This window comes from Amblyraja radiata, chromosome 5, assembly GCF_010909765.2.
Source record: "Amblyraja radiata isolate CabotCenter1 chromosome 5, sAmbRad1.1.pri, whole genome shotgun sequence".
Classification (NCBI taxonomy): Eukaryota; Metazoa; Chordata; class Chondrichthyes; order Rajiformes; family Rajidae; genus Amblyraja; species Amblyraja radiata.
Window position 1 is genome coordinate 70,189,987 of NC_045960.1, and position 23,293 is coordinate 70,213,279.

At 39.3% G+C, this 23,293-nt stretch overlaps 2 protein-coding genes across 7 annotated transcripts in view; both read right to left on the bottom strand.

The window, feature by feature from the left end:
- Positions 1-790: 790 nt before the first annotated feature.
- Positions 791-19,680, bottom strand: ttc32 (tetratricopeptide repeat domain 32). 4 transcript variants are annotated; one of them, XM_033021501.1, is made up of 5 exons: positions 19,459-19,680; positions 5,481-5,693; positions 3,351-3,413; positions 2,848-2,984; positions 791-1,055 (listed from the first exon to the last, which is right to left on the bottom strand). In XM_033021501.1, exons 1-5 carry the CDS (start codon positions 19,575-19,577, stop codon positions 985-987), a joined length of 603 nt encoding a protein of 200 aa, XP_032877392.1. In that variant the 5' UTR covers positions 19,578-19,680; the 3' UTR covers positions 791-984. The 4 variants fall into 4 exon arrangements, with proteins under 4 accessions (XP_032877392.1, XP_032877395.1, XP_032877393.1 ...); XM_033021504.1 differs by lacking the exon at positions 19,459-19,680 and adding an exon at positions 8,831-9,012; XM_033021502.1 differs by lacking the exon at positions 2,848-2,984.
- A 117-nt stretch (positions 19,681-19,797) lies between these two features.
- wdr35 (WD repeat domain 35) overlaps positions 19,798-23,293 on the bottom strand; it is a 53,956-nt gene continuing 50,460 nt past the window's right edge. The window contains exons 27-28 of one of the 3 annotated variants that reach the window (XM_033021498.1): positions 21,702-21,942; positions 19,798-20,204 (exon numbers count right to left, since the gene is read on the bottom strand). In XM_033021498.1, coding sequence (XP_032877389.1) covers positions 20,054-20,204; positions 21,702-21,942 — 392 coding nt within the window. In that variant the 3' untranslated portion in view covers positions 19,798-20,053. The remainder of the gene's footprint in view (positions 20,205-21,701; positions 21,943-23,293) is intronic. The other 2 variants (XM_033021499.1, XM_033021500.1) reach the window with 2 other exon arrangements.

The window sequence follows — 23,293 nt, forward strand, 5'->3', positions numbered from 1 at the left end:
TTTTTAAATAAACTTTTACCACCACTGTCATATCTCCTACCCTACAGGACCCTAGTAAAAGTAGTGCTGGTACAACCTAATGTGTCTTGCCATGGCCAAAATTATAATCTGTGACAAATGCAAGTGATCCAGTGTGTTTTTTAAACAAATGTGAATTTCCCCTCCTGTGGTGGGAGGAAAATGTTCATATTTCTGCTATCATGCTAGACAATGCAGCTTCAGGTCACAGATGCATAGAGTATCTGTCTGCCATCACATAACCTGCATATTGATTTTAAGCAATTTGCAAAACCTTGGGATATCTAAGTGAATGTTCTCCACAATCATTTATTTTGTTTAAAATAGACTGGCGAGTGGCTAATTTTGACTTGTTTTTCCTTCTAAAGAACTTTTTTTTTCTCTTTCTCCCCTTCCCCCCCCCCCCCCCCCCAATAAAACACTGTCTTTTCTTGTTCCTTCCTATAATATGCCAGTATGCCATTTGTATTGATTCATCTGCAATTTTGGTTGGGAGAAAGGAAAAAGTGGTTAATCTTCATCTATACTCCCATAATTTTGGTCATGAGTTTTAGGAGCAGAATTACACCATTTAGCCCATCAAGTCTACTCTACCATTCAATCATGGTTGATTTCTTTCCCCCTCAACCCCATTCTCTTGCCTTCTCCCCATAACTCATGACACCCTTGATAGTCAAATACACTCACCCAATTTTTAATCTTCAATTAAGGTGCTATTTGCAGTGTCTTTTTGTTTCGGTGCCTGTTTATAAATGCAAGATGAAAACAAGCAGCAGTTTTAAAAACATCTATTTTAATTCATCCATTTTACTTCATGAAAAGCTCTTTGTCTAACATTTTCCATTTATTTCACGTTTCCTTATTGATTTTAATGATTTAAACATGGGTATTGTCCCAGAAGCTTCTATTTTATTGATTAGTTTTGTCTTTAATTCAATACATCAAATCTTGACTTGGTTATATCTTTCAATACGGTAAAAAATCTTTCTGTTGAGGTATTTTGTTGCCTGATCTTCCAACATAAATTAATTGTGACCCTAGAGAGAGGGAAAAAAATAATCACTAAAGCTCTGATCAAAGAGCAAAGCTATAAGATTTGAGTCCAATTATCAACCATTCTATTGTTGCATGCTTTATGTACACAGTGATTAATTGTTTTTGCAGTTCAGCCCACGAGCAGTATTCTTTGATAGAATTTGGTATTTGTATTGCCGGGACATCAAATTATCTTAGTTTTTTTTTTTTTGTTTGGTCTAAAGTTAAATGTTTTGGGGGAAACTGGGCAATTTTAAAGGTTGGTCTAATGACGAGGATAAAATCATCCAAACCTACCACCTCTCTTTGTGCTGACACAGTTTCCCTGTAAAAGGGGCAGGAATTTAAAATTAGCCATTTGCAAAAGACCCATATTTGAACACGTATAATTAATGAACATGCGCAATTAAAAGATTAATCTCTTTTAGAATGCAATGTTCCAATAGTATGTTCTTTTTGCCCATTGCTCCTCTCCCAGTCTGCAACGTTTGCCATGGATTAAATGCTGGTGGTGGTGAGGAGCGGGTTTCTCAATTTGAATAACTTGGGAGTCGTTCCTAAGGGGCCATGTTGGAGACTGAATTTGCTTGTGTACCTGACATTTATTTTTGTGGTGGTAAAATCGGCTTGCCGATTTCACTTGAAGTCTTTCACTTCAAACTACAGTTTGGCTAACATAAATGCAAAGTGCACTTTTTTTTTTGGGGGGGGGGGGGGGGGGGGAAGCTAAATAAAAGCAAATCATGGCAGCTGTGTTTGTGGATCGTTTAGCTTTGGCTCAAACATTTCATCCTGGACCAGCAACCTTGTTAGACTCAAAGCTGGAGTTACTCAGCAGGACAGACAGCACCTCTGGAGAGAAGGAATGGGTGACATTTCGGGTCAACTTGACTCGACCCGAAACGTCACCCATTCCTTCTCTCCAGAAATGCTGCCTGTCCTGCTGAGTTACTCCAGCTTTTTGTGGCTTGGGTTTAAACCAGCATCTGCAGTTCCTTCCATCCACCAACCTTGTTTATCTGCATCCAACTAAATCGTACATTCTGCTCCAGATTTACAGTGAGGTCTATTCTCCTACACCAAATATGACCCTCCGCACCCCGCAGTGAACCAGCCTGAGCAAGTGAACTGCTGTCCAGGCACAACCATGCCAGCCTTTGGAAGGAGCTGAAGCCATTCGGTTAGAGCTGACAAGGTGCTTTAATCTGACATTCGGAAGCATTTAAAATGTAATTTGGGAAATTAAAAATAAGTATTAAAATTAAATGAGGAACACAACTTTTTTTAAATCTGAATTTGGAAGCATTTAAAATATATTTTTGGGAAATACAAATTAAATATGGGAAAATAACATCCTTGATTTGATTCAGAATCATTTGAAATGTAATTTGAGAAAAGTAAATACTAAAATATGAGGAACATAACTTGCTCTTCCAAGCAGAATTTGGAAGCATTTAAAGTGCGTTGGACAATTAAAATAAATATTAACATTAAATATGGGGGGAAATCTTATCCGTTTGCTCATAAGCTCTGGGAAGAAAACGCTTCCATGAATGGGGCTGGGTTCCATCTACAAAGGGTTGGATTAGATTCCGTGAGTAGTTGAGAGATTGATGTTCTGAAACGCCAGCTTGAGCAAGATCAGGTCAGCAATGGTCACAAAAATAAATGTCTTGTCGATCAATATTATGCATGTTTCCAGGATTTTAAATGAATTATCTGTTGGAGTTCCTTTTTAGTGCAACTTCGCATCATATGTTAGACATTGGGTATCTGGACAGAACTCTAACATACCTGGATAATCAATTCTGGCAAATGAATGGTCTTTATGATTTCTTGTGTGAAAGCAGGTAGAGCAGTAGTCAAAATTGTCACATTGGTTGCACACAAATCTGGTGCCTATAATTGGGTCTATTCCACAACCGTCACACCTATTTTGATCATGGAAGAGAATCCGGTCACTGCAGTTGTTTCTATAAATTCTTTAACATGTGCTTCATTATTAACGCAACACAATTCTATGTAATGAGAGATTGCAGCTAGTCATTGTATACAAAAACTTTTTTGGCTCTAATTTTTAAAGTGTATATAACTCCCTCCGAAGCACAAACATCATGCGATTATTGAAGTAGGGAGGATTGCCACAAAAGAAAAATAAGGTAAAGTTTTCATTTCTTATCACGAACATGTGAAAAGTTTATTTTTATTTTTTATATTTTTATTTTTTTATAGTGTTGCATTTCACTTTTCATAGATCCAAAAATAAACTAAATAACTAATAATTTGAGAGCACTTACAAAATGAAGAGTTCAGTAATGTTGTGTATCCATCCATAATCAATATAATCTGTTTGTGGAATCCTGAAGTATTAAAAATTGTTAGTGAGATATTATTCCAATATAAATAAAACGGATGGTGTGCAATTTCTTACTCTGGAGTTATTAACTTCAGCATAAAGATATTAAGATGCATTAAATATGTGAAATTTGACTGTAATTATAGGATGTTCAAATAAAGCTTTCCAGAAACATTCTTTGTTTAATTTTTTGTGTGAAATTTAGACTGAGAAAATTGCAATGATTCACAACATTCTTCAGTCCAACATCAGAATTAGTATTCCAAAGATGGATTATTTTCTCTGGAGCCACAGAGGCTGAGGGGGAACCTGTTTAAAAAAAATATATAAATAATATATATATGTATATGTATATATAATATTTTTCCTCAGGGTGGAAATGGCAAAGACATAACTTTAAGATGAGAGGGATAAGCTATAATGGAGATGTGCAGTGCAAGTTTGTTTTACTCTTGAGTGTAGTGGGTGCCTGGAAGGTGCTGCCATGGGTGGTGGAGTAAATAGATACGATAAGCATATGGAAATTCAGGGAATGAAGGGATATGGATAACATGCAGGCAGAGAAGATTAGTTTAACCTGGCATCATGTAAAAACAACAACAGATGATGGTTTATATCCAAGATAGACACACAGTGCTAGAGTAACTCAGCGGTCAGGCCTATCCGACCCGAAATGTCACCTATCCTTTTTCTCCTGAGTTGCTGCCTGACCTGCTAAGTTACTCCAGCAATCGGTGTCCATCTAACCTGGCATCATGTTCAGCACGGGCATTGTGGGCCGAAGGAATGGTTCCTGTACTGTTCAATCTACATTCTAAATGGAAGAACACAACTAAATAAATTTTTATTTTCTCTGTTTAATTTTATAATGAAAAGATCTGGTTCCTCAGTGACAGTTGATAGAACATCTTAACTTTCCTATTGCCTGCAGTGAATGCTTCAGATACAGTTGTTGATAAGGCTTGTCCTTTGATTTTTAAATTTATCTTTGCACATTTAAAATCATGGAATTTTCTTAATTTTTAATAACATTAAAACATCTTTATCATAGTAAAATTGAGCACAATTCAATGAAGCATATTTTTGCATAAATACTTTGTAATTCTGTAATGGTGGCAGTATTTGTTAATTCTCAATTTTGTTTATTTTTTGCACTGTTAAAATGTATTTCCTAACTTTTGGATGTCTTGATCAATTGATTCTCAACATTGATTTGATCAGAGATTTGCGAGAGATAGAAATCGATAGTTTGATAAGCAATCAAACTAATATCGATATACCTCTCGCAAATCTCTCATTCAAAGGTTTGAAGACAAACTTTGCTGCTATTATTTTTCATGTAATTTTAAAAGGCACTTCTTATTTTAGAAATATTTGGTTAATTTCTTGAAGTTTTTCTGTTTCTATCAAGCCAGAGAAATTGTATTATTGCTTGGGCTTAACTATTTACATATATGGAATTTCGCTTTTAATGTTTTCTGAATTTATTTCTATTTAAATTATTCCTGGAATCACCTAATTTGTTCAATACTTAAGAATTGAATCAGGATGATAGTAACTGTTAAGACTTTATCCTGATGTCCCATTAAGGATTAAAGTATCTGCAATCTGAAATGGCTATGATTTGGATTCTTCTGCATGCATTACTGTTTTGGTTTGCTTCGGATGGTTTATTTCCTACATACCAGGACCCCCTCAGCTGGTCATTCGCATCTTTCAACTAGACTTAATTTATACTTAATTTATGTCTCAAAGTAATATGCAGATTTGAACAAAGCACATAGTGCTGTAGGAACTCAGTAAGCCAAGCGGCATCTGGGGAGGGAATGGCCAGATGATGTTTCGAGTTGGGACCCATCTTCAGACTGACTTCAGAGTCTGAAACACCACTACCCATTCCCCCCTCAGACGCTGCCCAACCCACTGAGTTCATCCAGCACTTTGCTCTTTGCTCATTCCAGCATCTGCAGTTTCTTTTTGTCTCTGTTTGGATGTAGATATCCATCTTTCATTACAAATGAAGCACCAATCACACAGTATTTACTTAAACCCTTCATAACACAGAACTTACTTGCTTTGCTTCATCCTAGCTTGGGCATTTTCTGAGCATAATAGATGTCTTAATGCTGTTTTCTGGCCCAAGCTGATGTTCATGTTTTCAATGTCATTCCTGGTCAGGCTATTTATGCCTTCACGTGTGAAAAGCACCTGGTGTTTTAGCTGATTAATTGTGTTATCGTTCAGGTAATGCTGTCGACACCATTCCTCCATGTTGCTCATCAGCCTATGAGAGTTAGCACAGGAAGCTAAAGTACTGTAAGTTTATGCTGTAAATAAATGTTTTTCCAGATAGATGCAAAGTAAATAAAAGTTTGCTTTCTTCCACAGGGCTTGTATTCACTGGAATTTAGAAGGATGAGGGGATCTTATAGAAACATAAAATGATTGAGGAATTGGACATGTTTCCTGCATCTAGTGTGTCCAATCCCTCAATAATGTTATGTTTCTATAAGATCCCCTCATCCTTCTAAATTCCAGTGAATACAAGCCCTGTGGAAGAAAGTAAACTTTTTGGGGAGAGTCCAGAACCTGGGGGCACAGTTTAAGAATAAGGGGTAGGCCATTTAGAACTGAGATGATGAAAAACCTTTTCACCCAGTGTTGTGAATTTGTGGCATGCTCTGCCTCAGAAGGCAGTGGAGGCCAATTCACTGGATGCATTCAAAAGAGAGTTGGATAGAGCTCTTTGGTCTAGCGGAATCAAGGGATATGGGGAGATGGTCGGTACAGGGTGCTGATTGTGGATGATCAGGCATGATCACATTGAATGGCGGTGCTGGCTCGAAGTGGCGAATGACCTACTCCTGCACCTATTTTCTATGTGCATTCCATTTTAGCTACACTGACGGCTCACTCCAACTGCATGTCTGGTTTGTGTGACCTCTGCTCCCTTGAAGACCAAGTGCAGCCAAAATCATAGAAACTGCAGTAGACTCAGATTCAGAAGAAATACAGCAAAAGGGCACAAAACCCTTTTTTGTGCCCTTTCACCAGCATTGGCATCAAATTGTACTTGATACCCAGCTGTACCAAAGCTGAGTAAAGGTGAGTAGGAAGACAAATGGTAGCAGCAGCCAGGTTCAGATCTGATAAATTCTTCTTTCAATATAAAATGGTGTTAGTGCTTATAGAAATCAATCTGTTTGGGAGAGGGTGGGTATGTTTTACTGAAATCGGTCGTGTGATACAATGTTAGAAATCTCACATAGTGTAACGCTCCATAGTTACTGTAGTCATATAGCACTTCCAACAGGCCCTTCTGCCCAAATCATTCATGCTGACACAGATGCCCCATCTAAGCTCATCCCATTTGCCAGCATTTGGTCCATATCCCTGAAAACCGTTCCTGTTCACATATCTGTCCAAGTGTCTTTTAAATATTGTTTTTGTACCTGCCTGAAGTATCTCCTGGCAGTTCATTCCATATACCCACCATGTGAATTGGAGTGAAGGTTATTACTGTATGATTTGAAATCTAGCCACCAACCGAGTGTTTTGATGATATATTCTGTGTCAGTCCAGTGAAAATTTAAATAATGATACAATTAAATTTTAATACTTAAATTTTGTTTAACCATCTATATTGGTCATAATGATTTTAAGGAAGTATTTTGAACAGAGTAATTTGTGGTCAAGACTGAAAATATAGGAAGACATTGTGCTGTTTATGAGACACAACAACATTCATCAAATTGGCAGGATTCCACATTCATATGTCCACAGCCATCCTGACTTTTATGTATTAAAAAAAAAAAATGGTTGATCATCCACCTATGTTGTTGCCTGAAATGATCTCCAGTGATTATAAACACAGGGTGTAGGAGCAAGAGTGGACTATGTGGCCCTTTTGGGTCAATTTTATTTTTTCCAGCATTCTATTTTTTGTATGTGTAAGTGTACTCGGGCCCCACTGAATATCAACACTACTCAATCTCTCACTGTTGAACAAATACTCTGCTTTTCACTAATTCAACAATGAGGTTGGCCTCACATTTTTCCACCTTGTATTCTGTCTACTCAGTATCCACTGAAGCCCCTTTTCATTCGCCTCTGTACTCGCAATGCGTCTACATTGGTGGCAGCAGAAAAGCTTGGTAATGTGACTTTTGCCTCCTCACCGCGATTGATAGCGATTGGGAAAAGTTGATTCCCAAAACATTATTAACAAAAGATAGAGGCTGGTGAAGGATGGAACATTTTCCCATTTTTAATTGATATTCATCTTTATCAAAGTTTAATTTTGAGCGAAATTGTTTATGTTGGATTCAGAGATATGCTGAGCACGTACAAGGGAAAGATGTTGAGAGAGAGAGAGAATATCTCAGCCTGTGCCATCCATTCTTTGACGGGGAATGTTAAAAGGGGTTAATCGGGTTGGAAAGCAAGGGAAGGAACACAACACTGTTCAGAATGTGGCAGGAATGGAATAGGAAGAAAATAAGAGTGATGACTGCAATATGTAGAGTCATTAAATCATTGTGTCATATGGCTCTTTAACCCATCCATGCCATCCATCCACGCCACCTAAGCTAGGCACCATTTGCCCACATTTCATCCATATCACTCTAAACATGATGAAATATTTTTTCAATTATTTTATTCCACTTGCCTCAACCACACCCTCCGTGTGGAAAAGGTTGCCCCTCGGACTCCTGTTAAATCTTTCCCCTCTCGCCTTAAACCCATGCCCTCTAGTTCTTGATTCCCGTACTTTGGGGGGAAAAGACTGCATTCATTCATCCAATCCATCCCTCTCGTGATTATATACACCTCTATAAGATCTCCCATCTGTCTCCGACGCTCCAAAGAATAATCCTAGCTTGCCCAACTTCTCTGTTTTACTCAGTCCTTATAACCCTAGCAACTTAGTCTGACGACAGAGACTTTTCGGACAGAGACTTTTCTTGTCTGAAGAAGGAACCCAAACGTCGCCTGTACATTCCCTCCACAGATGCTGCCTGACCCGCTGAGTTATTCCAGCACTTTGTAGTTTGCTCCTCGTAAATATTTTCTGCATCTTTCTAGGCCAATGACATCCAACGTCTTGCTCGCCAGAAGACTCACTGCTAATGCCTGATTCCCTTCCACACATCTCAACAAACCAACTACGTGTCTCTCGGCAAACAGCTCTTTAGCCCATGAAGCCGGGTTAAACAGTGCACCCCTTACTCTGTTCAGAGATAACACGGTAACGTGGATATCTACCCGAAATAACGACTATATGCAAACAGACGGAAGGCTTTGTCCCTTTATAAGTGGGCTCTTAAATATCGAATGCAGTGGGTGTCTGTAAAATTGAGTTGTCAGAAGAGCCGCCAAAGCTCGTCGGCTGACAACGTCCAAGTCGCTGCTACAACTTACTGTGATCGCAGGATAGGCTCCTTTTCCCCAGGCACCCACTCTCCACCTGAACGACCTGCACTCGTTTCCAACAACACCGCGCTAAACTCCCGTACACCAATCCACGCTCAGCCCGTTCACATTGCAACTCCAGGTGACCTTAAAGCGTGTCTTTCAAACAAAAGTATCCAACATCCACTTTCACTAAACGACTGCGCTAACTTTCATTTTGACAGAATTGAGGATTGTCGACATTTAGACCGGCATATCTGCATTCCAGCTGTTTTAAATAAGGATTTGTATTCATTCTGCTTCAAATCAGTAATTCAAGCCTTTCGCGAATGTACCTTTCTCGGTGGCCTCAGTATCATCGAAACCAAAGATCTTAGCTTTTTTTCAGACAATATTTAAAGTCTGACTTGATCACCTCAGGAGCAGGTAAACGGGACAATGCAAACAACTACGGACGCAAAGTGCGAAGATGTATTTTAAAAAAAAGTCACCCCTCGGGTCCGTCCTCCTCTTCCCCTCACCTTAAACCTATGTCCTCTGGTTCTCGATTCCCCGACTCTGGCAAGAGATTGTGTGTTTACCGCATCTATTCCTCTCACGATTCTGTACATCACCCATCATCCCCCAATGCTCCAAGGAATAGAGTCCTAGCCTCCCTATAGCTCAGGCCCTTGAGTCCTGGTAACGTCCTCTTAAAACTTCTCTGCACCCTTTCCAACTTGGCAACAACTTTCCTACAACACGGTGCCCAAAACTGAATACATTACCCTAAATGTGGCCTCACTTATGTCTTATACAACTGCAACATGACCTCCCAACGTCTATACTCGCTGAGCATCCAGAGGTCGTCAAATACATTGGTATCAACAACATGGGTTGTTAAAGGACCGAGGTCCTACGGAGTAAATATAGAGACTTGGAGGTTGAGAAGCAGGATCACAAAGATAATACATAAAACAGTGCAGCACAGGGCTAGGCCCTTCGGCCCACAATGCTCTTGCAGAACATAATGCCGAGTTAAATTAATCTCCTCTGCCTACATATGATCCATATTTCTCCACTCCCTGCTTTTCCATATGCCTATCCAAAAGCCTCACAAATGCCACTAATGTATCTGCCTCTGCCATCACCTCTGTCAACGAATTCCAGACATCCATCACTCGCTGTAAAGGAAAAACACTTGTACCATATTTCTCTTTTAAACCTTCCCCTTTTCACTTTAAACGTATGCCCTTTAGTCTGACAATTACACTCTGGCAAAAAGGTTCTGACTGTCTACCCTATCTATGCTTCTCATAATTTATATATTTCCATCAGGTCTCCCCTCAGCCACTCTTATGCCAGAGAAAAAAAATCCTGATTTGGCCAACCTCTCCTAGCGAATGCCCTCTAATCCAGGTAGGTGAACCGCTACTGTACCACCTTCAAAGCCTCCACATCCATCGTGTAATGGGGTGACAGTGAGGAAAACTGTGACAATAAAGAAGAAACCAAAAACCAATTGCTCAACCAGTAGTTTGGAACTGAACTCCTGAATGTAGAAATGTCTATTAAGTCCAATGTACTTGGCTGCATAGTTGAAGGGTCATAATCTTCAAGGTTGTGCACATAGAAGCAGGTAAGTGGGATTCAACTAAAGTCAGTTACTGACTTGCATGTTCCCAAACGACCAAATGGTTTGTTAAGTTGAGATTTCTGATGATTTACTGGTAAGACAATAGGTGCAGGAGTAGGCCACACGGCCCTTCAAGCCATCACCGCCATTCAATGTGATCATGGCTGATCATCCACAATCAGTACCCCATTCCTGTCTTCTCCCCACATCCCCTGACACCGCTATCTTCAAGAGCCCTATCTAGCTCTCGAAAGTTTCCAGAGAACCGGCCTCCACTGCCCTCTGAGGCAGAGAATTCCACAGACTCACAACTCTCTGTGTGAAAAAAAGTATTTCTTCATATCTGTTCTAAATGGCTTACTCCTTATTCTTAAACTGTGGCCCCTGGTTCTGGACTCTCCCAACATCGGGAACATGTTTCCTGCCTCTAGCGCATCCAAACCCTTAATAATCTTATGTTTCAATAAGATTCCCTCTCATCCTTCTACATTCCAGATTATACAAGCCCAGACGCTCCATTCTCTCAGCATATGAGTCTCGCCATCCCGGGAATTAACCTTATGAACCGACGCTGCACTCCCTCAATGGCAAGAATGTCCTTCCTCAAATTTGGAGATAAAAAATGCACACAATTCTCCAGGTGTGGTCTCACTAGGGCCCTGTACAACTGCAGATGGACCTCTTTGCCTCTATACTCAACTCCTCTTGTTATATAGGCCAACATGCCAGTCGCTTTCTTCATTGCCTGCTGTACCTGCATGCTTACTTTCATTGACTGATGAACAAGGATCCCCAGATCCCGTTGTACTTCCCCTTTTCACAACTTGACACCATTTAGATAATAATCTGCCTTCCTGTTTTTGCTACCAAAGTGGATAAACCTCAAATGTATCCACATTAAACTGCATCTGCCTTAAATCTGCCCACTCACCCAACCTGTCCAAGTCACCCTGCATTCTCATAGCATCCTCCTCACTGTCATCCAACTTTGTGTCATCTGCATTTATGTAACTGACTTACCAGTTTTATTTTGGAAAATAAAATATTCCAAATGTTTTTAAGTTTAAAAAAAGATCACCACATGGTTTAACAACATAATGGTTAAGTAACTTGCTGGGTATTCAGAAACCTATGCTTTAGATGTAAAGATGCCAGGTCAATTCCTATTACGGTATAGAAATTTAATTCACATAACAACTCTGGAATAAACAGTAATGACAATTATGAAATTAGCAGATTGTCATAAATTGCAGGGAGAGAAATATGTTATCCTTATTCCCGGACAATATGTGACTTCAGACTCTAATCCTGTGATGGTAACTACAATCCAAAAATAAGAGTGATCATTTGGACACCATAGTAATTTTCATTGTATTAAATTTCACAGCAGATACAAGCAATATCAACTTCAACAATCAACCCATACAAAATATTTTTTTAGAAGTGTATTTTTGATATTATTTACTTAAATTGTGCAAACACAAAACTAATGTTTGTGGCCAAACTGCGATGTTTCTATTATTCACTGTTTTCTTCCTTTCTTTTTATCTATTAGTGTCTGATCAAGACTCAGTCTCGCATCTATAAAATCTGGATTCAAGGCCAATGCTTTCTTGAAGTCTTCCAATGCCTGGTCAAAAAATCCTACAAAGGAAGATGTTGCAAGTAAGTTCAGTTTTCTATTTGTTAAAGTTAAAAAAAAAAAAAAATGTAAAGTGCACAACTTTCACAAGAAAATGCAGAATTGAAATGTGGAACCAAAATAAGCAAAATTAGATGACTAATATAGGCTGTAGAAATAAGGTATTGTAAATGCTGGTTAAAACACAAAAGGACACAACGTGCTGTAGTAACTCAGCAGGTCAGGCAGCATCTGACCTGCTGCGTGCTTGCTGCTCTACCTACTAAGTTACTCCAGCATTTTGTCTATTAATTTAGAGATACAGCATGGAAACAGGCCCTTCAGCACACTGAGTCCACGCCGAACAACAATCACTGGTACAAGAGTTTTATCCTACACATTAGGGACAATATACAGAAGCCAATTAACTTACAAACCTGTATGTCTTTGAAACCCATGTGGTCATGGAGAATGTACAGTACAAATTCCACACAGACCGCAGCAGAGGTCAGTATTGAACCTAGGTCTTTGATGTGGTGAGGCAATGGTAGGTTGATACTTCAGATGAAGTACTGGCCTGAAAAGTCAACTTTCCCAGTGTTGTGTTCAAAATAATTACTAAAATCTTGTGTTAAGATTTGATGTAACAAAACAATAATATGTAATGAGAGATTATCGATTCTTTTAATCACTCTGAACGTAGTTACTCTCAACAGATAATATGGTGATGATAATCACACAATAATGAGATGCAGTAAATTCCCGAATATTGATAAAGTAACACTGACCTTCACTGTACATTAATTGGTACACGTGACAATAAACTGACCTTTGAACTAAATTACAATGTGTGTGATTGAAGATAATTTGTGACGTACAGAGAACCCTGAAAATACTATCTGCAAGAGATGTCTGCTGTTGCAAAAGCAAATTATATACAAATATTTTAAAAATGAATTGAGTATTCTTTATATGAAAATGCAAAACTAATGCAACAAAACGATCCATTTATCTTAAAATTATATTTCAAAGATTAAATAGTGCATCTCCAACAATGGTGCACAACTCTACCTCATTGTATAAACCTACTTACCTTCACTGGATGTGTAGGAAGGAAATGCAGATGCTGGTTTAAACCGTAGACACAAATGCTGGAGTAACTCAGCGGGACAGGCAGCATCTCTGGAAAGACGGAATGGGTGACGTTTCGGGACGAGACCCGAAACTGGAACCCCGAACCTTCACTGGATAACAGACTTCTTTGTAGCCTCTAGGTGGCAGACTATACACTTGTCACAATCTGTCCTACATTATAAAAGCTAATTCTAATCTGTATAGTGTATAGAAACTAATGCAAGGGTCATAAAGTTAAAAACTAAACTAAAATGGGAAGAGTGACAGAAAAGGAGTTAAATTAACAGATGTTGATTATTTCAAGAATTTAATATTTCTAAGACCAAATGAAGGTGGATGTATAAAAAGTAACTCCAGGTTACAACCTGCAAGGAATGTGTAAATGTTCTGAGCTCATGGTTAATGTTGAAAGAAAAAAGCATCAAGGTAAATGTATTTAGAGCTTGTATACAATGGAAAACTTAAGTGGTCAGAATCTTAGAAATATTGATATGTGGAAAGAGAAAGATGGACAGATGGAAGCTCGAGGATTGAGCTGGTGTTCGTACAAGTGGTAGTTTTCTTGTTGTCTTAAGCTACTACACAATTGTTGGAGAACCTTGGATGGATTCAACAGTGGCTGAATGGGAGACGCCAGAGAGTAATGGTGGATGGCTGTTTGTCAGGTTGGAAGCAGGTGACTAGTGGGGTGCCTCAGGGATCTGTGTTGGGTCCACTGTTGTTTGTCATGTACATCAATGATCGGGATGAAGGTGTGGTAAATTGGATTAGTAAGTATGCAGATGATACTAAGATAGGTGGTGTTGTGGATAATGAAGTAGATTTCCAAAGTCTACAGAGAGATTTAGGCCATTTGGAAGAATGGGCTGAAAGATGGCAGATGGAGTTTAATGCTGATAAGTGTGAGGTGCTACATCTTGGCAGCATAAATCAAAATAGGACGTACATGGTAAATGGTAGCGAATTGAGGAATGAAGTTGAACAGAGGGATCTAGGAATAACTGTGCATAGTTCCCTGAAGGTGGAATCTCATATAGATAGGGTGGTAAAGAAAGCTTTTGGTATGCTAGCCTTTATAAATCAGAGCATAGAAGTTGGGAAGTAATGTTAAAATTGTACAAGGCATTGGTGAGACCAATTCTGGAGTATGGTGTACAATTTTGGTCGCCCAGTTATAGGAAGGATGTCAACAAAATAGAGAGAGTACAGAGGAGATTTACTAGAATGTTGCCTGGGTTTCAGGAACTAAGTTACAGAGAAAGGTTGAATAAGTTAGGTCTTTATTCTCTGGAGTGCAGAAGGTTAAGGGGGGGACTTGATAGAGGTCTTTAAAATGATGAGAGGGATAGACAGAGTTGACGTGGACAAGCTTTTCCCATTGAGAGTAGGGAAGATTCAAACAAGAGGACATGACTTCAGAATTAAGGGACTGAAGTTTAGGGGTAACATGAGGGGGAACTTCTTTACTCAGAGAGTGGTGGCTGTGTGGAATGAGCTTCCAGCGGAAGTGGTGGAGGCAGGTTCGATTTTATCATTTAAAAATAAATTGGATAGGTATATGGATGAGAAAAGAATGGAGGGTTATGGTCTGAGTGCAGGCAGATGGGACTAGGGGAAAATAATTGTTCGGCACTGACTTGTAGGGCCGAGATGGCCTGTTTCCATGCTATAATTGTTATATGGTTATATGGTTAACCTTTATTTTATGAGATGAATGTTTGCATCATAGATCAAGCTATGCTTGAGGGGAGTTATGGAAGATAAGACAGTTTAAAATAATGCAAGGTACTGACCATTTTGGAGGGGTTCAGCAAAAAGATATGCAAGTTCCAGTTAGGAACAGAATAAGATGTAGAAGCAATAAATGTGGAGTAATTAATATAACAAAAATACTTAGTGGTTCCACTATTGGGTATTGGTGAAGACAAGACAGGAAAGTAAATAATTCATTCTCTATGCCTTTGAGTGTCTATTCCCATCTCTCAAAAGCTCCCTGGGGCTTTCTAGTAGAATTGTGTTCATGTCTTTCACATATCAAATAGTGTGACATTTTCTAGCAATTTACTTATTTCTGATAAACCTCCACAATTAATTTATCAACAACTTTCTTAATTACCTTTTGTGGTTGGGGATTAACCACAGATCACAATCTTTGTGTGGCATTTGTTGAATGTATTGTATCAATCATTATCATGTATGCTCTTTACTCGAGTTTCAAGAACAAGAAATGTCATTGCATCTTAGTGTATATGATGATAAACTGATCCAAATCTGAATCTGGACATGCATCAAGTATCAGACCATTTGTGGAGACCCATTGACTAAATCAAATCGCTTTTTCCAATACTTTCTTGGAAACGATCAAAAATAAATATGTGGCAGAGCTGAATAAAAGGTCAACGATAGTTTTGTTTTTAATAACTGGACTAGTTTGTGATGTCAGAAGAAATCCACTGATGAAACTAAATGGAATCATCCATAAACCCAGGTCTAAGCTATTATCTTCCTCAAGAATACTGAATGTATTTCTGAAGAAAGAAATGTATCAGGTCACCAGTCTAAATAACAGGATGATGAAATGCTCTCTTAAAGCCTCTAATTGTGAGGATGTTGAGGCATCTGGAAGATGGAGTGCTGGCTAACCAGATGCTCACTATTTTGCCAATAAACTGGAATTTTATTTCAAATGATATAGTTCGTAAACTTAAACTGTTGAGGAAATTGCTGAAGGAAACATTGTTGACAAAATCTCTATTTCTCTTTGCAAGTTGATTGTCAAGGCCAATATTGGAGTTCTTTGCCGAGCCTCATATCAAAGAGGTTCTACTCCAACACCCACATAAAGATAAACCATACTTCAAGATTCTGCTGGCATTGGGAAAATTACCTGAAAAGTAATCAAGAACACAAAGTTTTTCATCAAAGCTAGACGAACAGCATGATTGTAAGTACAAATTAAATACCCGACTTTAAAACAGTATATAACATATGCCTCATAGAAAGACAACTGATCTAATGTCACTAATCTATTAAGGAAACACATGCAGACTCAAAAGAAAAACAAATATTACCTAATCTATATTTTATTAATCCTCGATTATAATATGGAACTTCAAAGTCTTCCTTGTGTTCAATTGCTAATGTGTAATCATCCATAGCTTCATAAAAGTCTACTCTTAAGTACTTGATCTGGCCTCTGTTGTTGTATGCATTAGCCAAGTCCTGAGCACAACATTTGCTGCACAACAAAGAACAATACTACAGGTTACAGAGATGTTATCAACAACAATTTTGTGTTCTGATTTGAAGTTATTAATGGCTGTAAAATCATATATAGCATGTGTGCTTCCCATAAATGAAGTAGCTCAAAAATGGATGGGTTGTATGAGGAGTGCTGCCTGTCTAAACCAAGAAGCAGCTACATTTTAGATGTCTTAAAATAATCAACTGCATTATAATCTGGGAATGTCAAGCGTGGTATATTTCATGGAAGAACAGTAGAAATTATATTATGATTTATTCTACTTGGTGTGTGACTAACAGAAACTTAAGAATGAGCCGTTGATCAGAATTAAAATTTTAAAATTCATTTATACAGGTAATAAAAGCAAAAAAATTGGAAAATGAAACAAATTGATGGAAATACTCATCAGTTAAGGTAGGATCTGGGAAACATAGAAAAATCGGTGCAAGAGTAGGCCATTCGAGCCAGCTCCGCCATTGAATATGATCATGGCTGATCATCTAAAATCAAGACCCCGTTCCTGCTTTTCCCCCATATCCCTTGATTCCTTTAGCCCAAACAGCTAAATCTCTCTCTCTCTCTCTTGAAAACATCCAGTGAGTTGGCCTCCACTGCCTTCTGTGGCAGAGAATTCCACAGATTCACAACTCTCTGGGTGAAGAGGTTTTTCCTCATCTCAGTCCTAAATGGCCTACCCCTTATTCTTAAACTGTGACCCCTGGTTCTGGACACCCCCAACATCGGAACATGTTTCCTGCATCTAGCTTGTCCAATCCTTTAACAATTGTGTATGTTTCTATAAGATCTCCCCTCATCCTTCTAAATTCCAGTGAATATAAGCCCAGTCGACCCATTCTTTCATCATATGTCAGTCTTGCCATCCCGGAAATTAACCTTGTGAACCTACGCTGAACTCCCTCAATAACAATAATGTCCTTCCTCAAATTAGGAGACCAAAATTGCACACAATACTCCAGGTGCGGTCTCACTGCAGAAAGACCAACTTGCTCCTAAACTCAAATCCTCTCGCAATGAACATGCCATTAGCATTCTTCACTGCCTGCTGTACCTGCATGCTTACTTTCAGTGACTGATGTACAAGCACACCCAGGTCTCGTTGCACCTCCCATTTTCCTAATGTGACAGCATTCAGATAATAATCTGCTTTTCCAGTTCTTGCCACCAAAGTGGATAACCTCACATTTATCCACATTATACTGCATCTGCCCACTCACCCAACCTATCCAAGTCGTCCTGCAGCCTCATAGCATCCTCATCGCAGCTCACACTGCCACCCAGCTTTGTGTCATCCCCAAACTTGGAGATGTCACATTTAATTTCCTCGTCTAATTCTGTAATATATATTGTACATAATTGGGGTCCCAGCACCGAGACTTGCGGCACCCCAATAGTCACTGCCATTCTGAAAAGGACCTGTTAATTCCTACTCTTTCCTGTCTGCCAACTAGTTCTCTATCCATGTCAATACCCTACCCACAATACCATGTGCTCTAATTTTGCACACTAATCTCTTGTATGGGACCTCTCCAAAGGCTTTTTGAAAGTCCAGATATACCACATCCACTGGCTCTCCCTTAACCATTCTACTTGTTACATCCTCAAAAAATTTCCAGAAGTTTAGTCGAGCATGATTTCCCCTTCATAAATCCATGCTGACTTTGACCGATCCTGTCACTGATTTCCAAATGCGCTGCTATAACATCTTTAATAAAGGCTACCAGCCTTGGGGGGCATCTACCACACACAGTGCCCCAGGAAGGCCGTCAGCATCCATAAAGACTCCTCACACCCTTGAATGGACTTCAAACTACTTCCCTCCGGCAGACGTTACAAGGCCTTCTACGCCCGAACCTCCACTCAGGAACAGCTTCATTCCCAAAGCTATAGCGGCTCTGAACCGGCCCTGCTGAGAGCCCCTCCCCCATGGACTGTCTCCCTCGGATGGTCACGTCGCACAGACACATCTGCACTTTAGTCTGTTTGAACTGTTTTGACTATTTTAGTTATTTTTACAAACCATGTTCTCGGGGTATCTAAATCTAAATTTTATTAGTCATTTAAGTTATGACATCGGATGGAAGCTGCATACCAAATCTCGTTGTGCTTATGTGCAATGACAATAAAAGATATTATTATTATTATTATTATATTATTATTATTATAATCGACTCAAGCATTTCCCCCACTAACGATGTACGGTTAACTGGTCTATAATTCCTCGTTTTCTCTCTCCCTCCTTTCTTAAAAATAGGAGTTACATTAACTACCCTCCAGTCCACAGGAACTGATCCAGAGTAAAGAGAACATTCGAAAATGATCGCCAATGCATCCACGATTTCTAGGGCCACCTCCTTGAGTACTCTGGGAAGAGAGTTAATGGCCCTGGCTTGTAACCCATGTGAGTACAGAGAAAATTGCAGAGGACGGTGAAGAGGAAAGGGACAACAAAGGTCAATGATTGGAAAAAGGAAAATGTTATAAGGCAAAATTAAATTGTGCAGGGGCAATTCGTGGCACAAAAACAAAGCCTACATAAGTATAAAGATAATTATTAAATCTTTATCAATACTTGTTACTGGTATCCAAAATTGTTGGATTTAATGTGCCGGCGAAAAAATTGTTTTCCTTACAAGTTGTTTAACCAACTGATACTACTCCAGCACTTTGTCTTTTTTTTTTTGTAAACTGGTCACAAAATCTGGGAGTTGGGTTTTCCGATTAATGCCATCGTGATACAAACAGTGTTAAAGTCCGTGTGTCTAAGTGGTTTAAAAAGTACACTGATCTACAGAGGTTTTGTAATTCGGTGGGATGTGATGCGGTGATCCCTTGATATTAAGCGACCGTGCACTGACTTTATTTCACTCCTGCGGTGTTTGTTTATATTGAAAGAGGCGGAGAGGTTGCAAGGAAAGGCCCGATCAAAGGTCTGTCGCCCCGACGCTGGTCACTAAATGCCCCGCTGGCCGAGCGATGCTGCCTGTGCTCCGAGTCTCACTCACACTCTCTGCTGCCGCTCTCTGCACATGTGAATGAACCTGGAGTAGCTTTCCTCTGCCCGCATCAAGTCCTGCCTCTGGAACTGCATGTTCGCTTCTGCCAGGACGGCCCGACACTCCATTCCCCATACAACCCTTCCACAGCATTTACTGCTCCACTTCCTCGCATTGCTCCGCCCAGAGCCCGGCAGCCGTTTCAACGGCGGGTGTGGCGAAGTCGGGGGGAGGGGAACAGAGGGGAGGGCGGGGGAGGAAGTAGGGTAGGTTTGTGTTTCTATGAGGGGTTAGTGGGAAAGGTTAAAATATGGCTGTTACTTCTACTTGGAAATAATGAAACTGCAATTCACTTGTGCACACCTTTTTTAATTAAGGTTTAAATAATTTGCCTTCTATCAAATTGTTATAACAACACTTTATAAGATATAATAAATTACATTTCTCTGTACCGCTGCTTCCATGAGATGTATTGGAAAAAAATAAATTTTCAGTAAGAGATGGAGACAGATAAATTCACTGGAAATATCAGTGATTATACATCAGGCATTTTAACTACTGTTCGGTGGAGAAATAAGGCTAAAATTGGTTAGCCTCTGCCAATTTACCCCACAGGGTTATGACATAGGGGACAGAAATTGTGGTTACTGATATCCTGTTCATGAGCACAATGTTTACAGACGCCACACATCCAGAACTGGTAATCTGCAATTGGCCGTCCTGTCACAATACACGTCGGAAGTTTTCCTTCTCCTCTGTGAAAGAAAGCATGATTGACATTTACATTAAAAATAAGTTTTAATCAAATGCTGTCCAATGGTTGTAGTAATACATAGTCCACTATGTATTATGTGGACGTAAGTTTGAAGAAAGGTATAAAACGACCAGGGGCGCCATACGAGTGGCAACCCCATCAACAGTCTGTCTTTTTTAGTCTTTTTAAAATTTTTTATTGTCTTAAATGTTTGTGTAAATGTTCTCCAGTTTTATGTGAGGGGAGGGGGAAACTTTTTTTCAGTTTCTTACCTTGCCGGAGATGCGATTGTTTTCCGGATCGCATCTCCGGTCGCCCTGTGGCCTACCATCGATGGAGCTGGAGGACTCCTCGGACTGACTTGAGCCCCACCTTGGGGCGTGGACTTAACATCGGAGTTGATCCCTTGCCTGGGATCGCTCCAACCGCGGCCTGCAGACTTATCATCAAGAGCTCGCAGTCTTGGGAGAGGCCGAGTCGGGAAGCTCCAACGATGCAGAGGCTTGACCAGCCCCGACGCGGGTTCCGATCGCTAGGAGCTGACATCCCTCCGATGCAGGACTTGAGCACCCCAAAGTAGAGGGCCCGACCACCGGCTACGGGAGTCAAGAGCGTCCCATCAACGGAGGGCTCAAGGCCCCTGACCACGGGAGAGCATAGAAGGGAAGAGATTTGAACTTTTTATCGCCATCCAGCACAGTGAGGAATGTGGAGGAGTCACTGTGGTGGACGTTTATGTTAATGTATTTTGTGTGTTCCGTTGTTTTTTATTTGTATGACTTGGCAAATGAAATTCCTCGTATGTTGTAAAACAGACTTGGCTAATAAAGTATTATTGCGATTGAGATATCTCTTTGCCTCACCTCTTCCGCAGCAACTGGGCGGCATGGTGGGGCAGCAGTAGTTGTTGCCTTGCAGCGGCAGAGACCCGGTTTTGATCCCAACTACGGGTGCTGTCTGTACAGAGTTTGTATGTTCTCCCCCTGGCTACGTGGGTTTTCTCTGGGTGCTCCAGTTTCCTCCCACATTACAATGACGTACAGGGTTGTCAATTAATTGGCTTAAGTAAAAATTGTAAATTGTCCCTAATGTGTAGGATAGTGCTAGTCAACAGAGATTGCTGGTTGACATGGACTTGGTTGGCCAAAAGGCCTGTTTCCATGCTGTATCTCTAAACTAAATTACCAAGCTGCACTTTTTCGAAGCCTCTTCCATGGCAATTAAGCTCCCCTTCCATTAAACATTAATTTCACAGTCATGCTGACTCTCACTGATGATTTATTATCATTACAAATAATCAAAAACATTTCAGTAGAATTGTAGCAATGGTTTGCACCTTTTAAAATATTTATCTTTCTGGCCATCCTTCAATTTACTCAGTTATCTTTCCCTCTACTGTTTTTGTTTCTATTTTTTATTAATAAGGAATCTAAATTATACTTATAAGCAGAATCAAAATGTTCCTGCAATATATTTCTATCAAATGTTTTGTACTCACCCTTCAGGGATACTGTCAAAATCAGATTTCTTGCCATCTTTTGGGCTGTGCTTGATGAAGATCTCAAGGGCCAAATCCTCATACTGCTGTCTCTGTTCTGATGTCAACATGTCTAAAGATTCAAGCTTGATAAAAGCTTTGGAACATGTCCCAAAGGCCCGATTAGCACAAGCAGACAGTGCTAGTAAAGAATAAATTTCCACCGATGGGATTATGTCTTCATAGTCCCGCAAATGAAGTGCTGCAAATTTACAAAATTAGATTACATTTGGTTTCATGCCAACCTATTCATTACAAGGAAAGAAAATTAAAATATGTTTTTTTTCATGTGATAATTTACAACAGAAAAATAGGATATGTATGTTTATTGATGTTGTATTACACCAATTTTGCTATTAATGCTAGTCAGATTTTCCACAGGATCCAATCTCCCATCGATAGGTCAGGAAATTAGGAAGTAAAAGGAATGCAATTTTCCTTTAATTTTAATATAAATGAGTTCTGAGAAAGCATTCCTGATTGACATACATTTAGATGTTCAATGTTCAAAGCTGTGCTCTACACTAAAGAAAACAAATGTCATGCACATAAAACCTCAAGCAAACATTGATTTGTTAGTTCCAGCCGTTTTTAGTTATGGCACCTGCCACTTATTCACTTGGATGTTCCGTTTGGATCTGTAGTGGCCAAAAATGCAGCAGACTGCTTAACAAAATAAATCGGTGTCTCCATGATGGTTTACCAGAGTAAAATAGGACAATTGATAAAAAAATCCATTTGACATTCCACTGAGGTGGAAAGGCACAATATTAACAGCATGACAGAACTGTAGAAGGTACTCAAAGCAGGAAATGTATAGTGCTAACAGAACACATAATTTATTCTGCAAATACTTCTTTCACATAGAGACACAAATGTATAAACTGGAGCTAACCACAAGATTTAAAAAAAGTTCACATCCTTTCATACATCACCATCTTCTTCATATTATGTATAAATCTGAACATAAAATATGTCCCTTTCCCAATCCTTAGGGAAATCACTTGACCCAGTTTTCAACCAGAAGTAAATCTGCCTTGACTTGCCTTAATCATAAACCCACAGTTTACTCAACACTCAGATTAAGACTGTAATCAGGAAATAAATGAGAGCAATTTAAAGTTATTGTTCTGCAACCTTTTGCCTTAACAAAATATTATATACAAAAGCTTATTTGTGTAACAAAACCAGAATTTCTAATTTTAGTTGTAGAATTATTTCCAAACCCACAGCAGATTCTTCCAATCGCTTCTATCAATCTGCTATTCTCACATTTCCTCACATATTTTAGAAAGGAACCTTTATTTTGAATCTTCCTCGAGATATTTAAGAAAAAACATAAATATGTGAGATAATCAACATGTCAGGTAACATCTACAGAGGGGAAAAAGAGAGTTATTATTTCAGGTTGATGACTCGTTCAAGTTAACAGAGGCTGATGAAATAATAAATAATATTTCAGAAGTAAATGCAGATAGCGTTGCTGAAATGCAGAATGAAAGATCATTGCAGGATCAAAAAGTGCAGCAAAGCCGGCAACAGTCTGGTTAAGG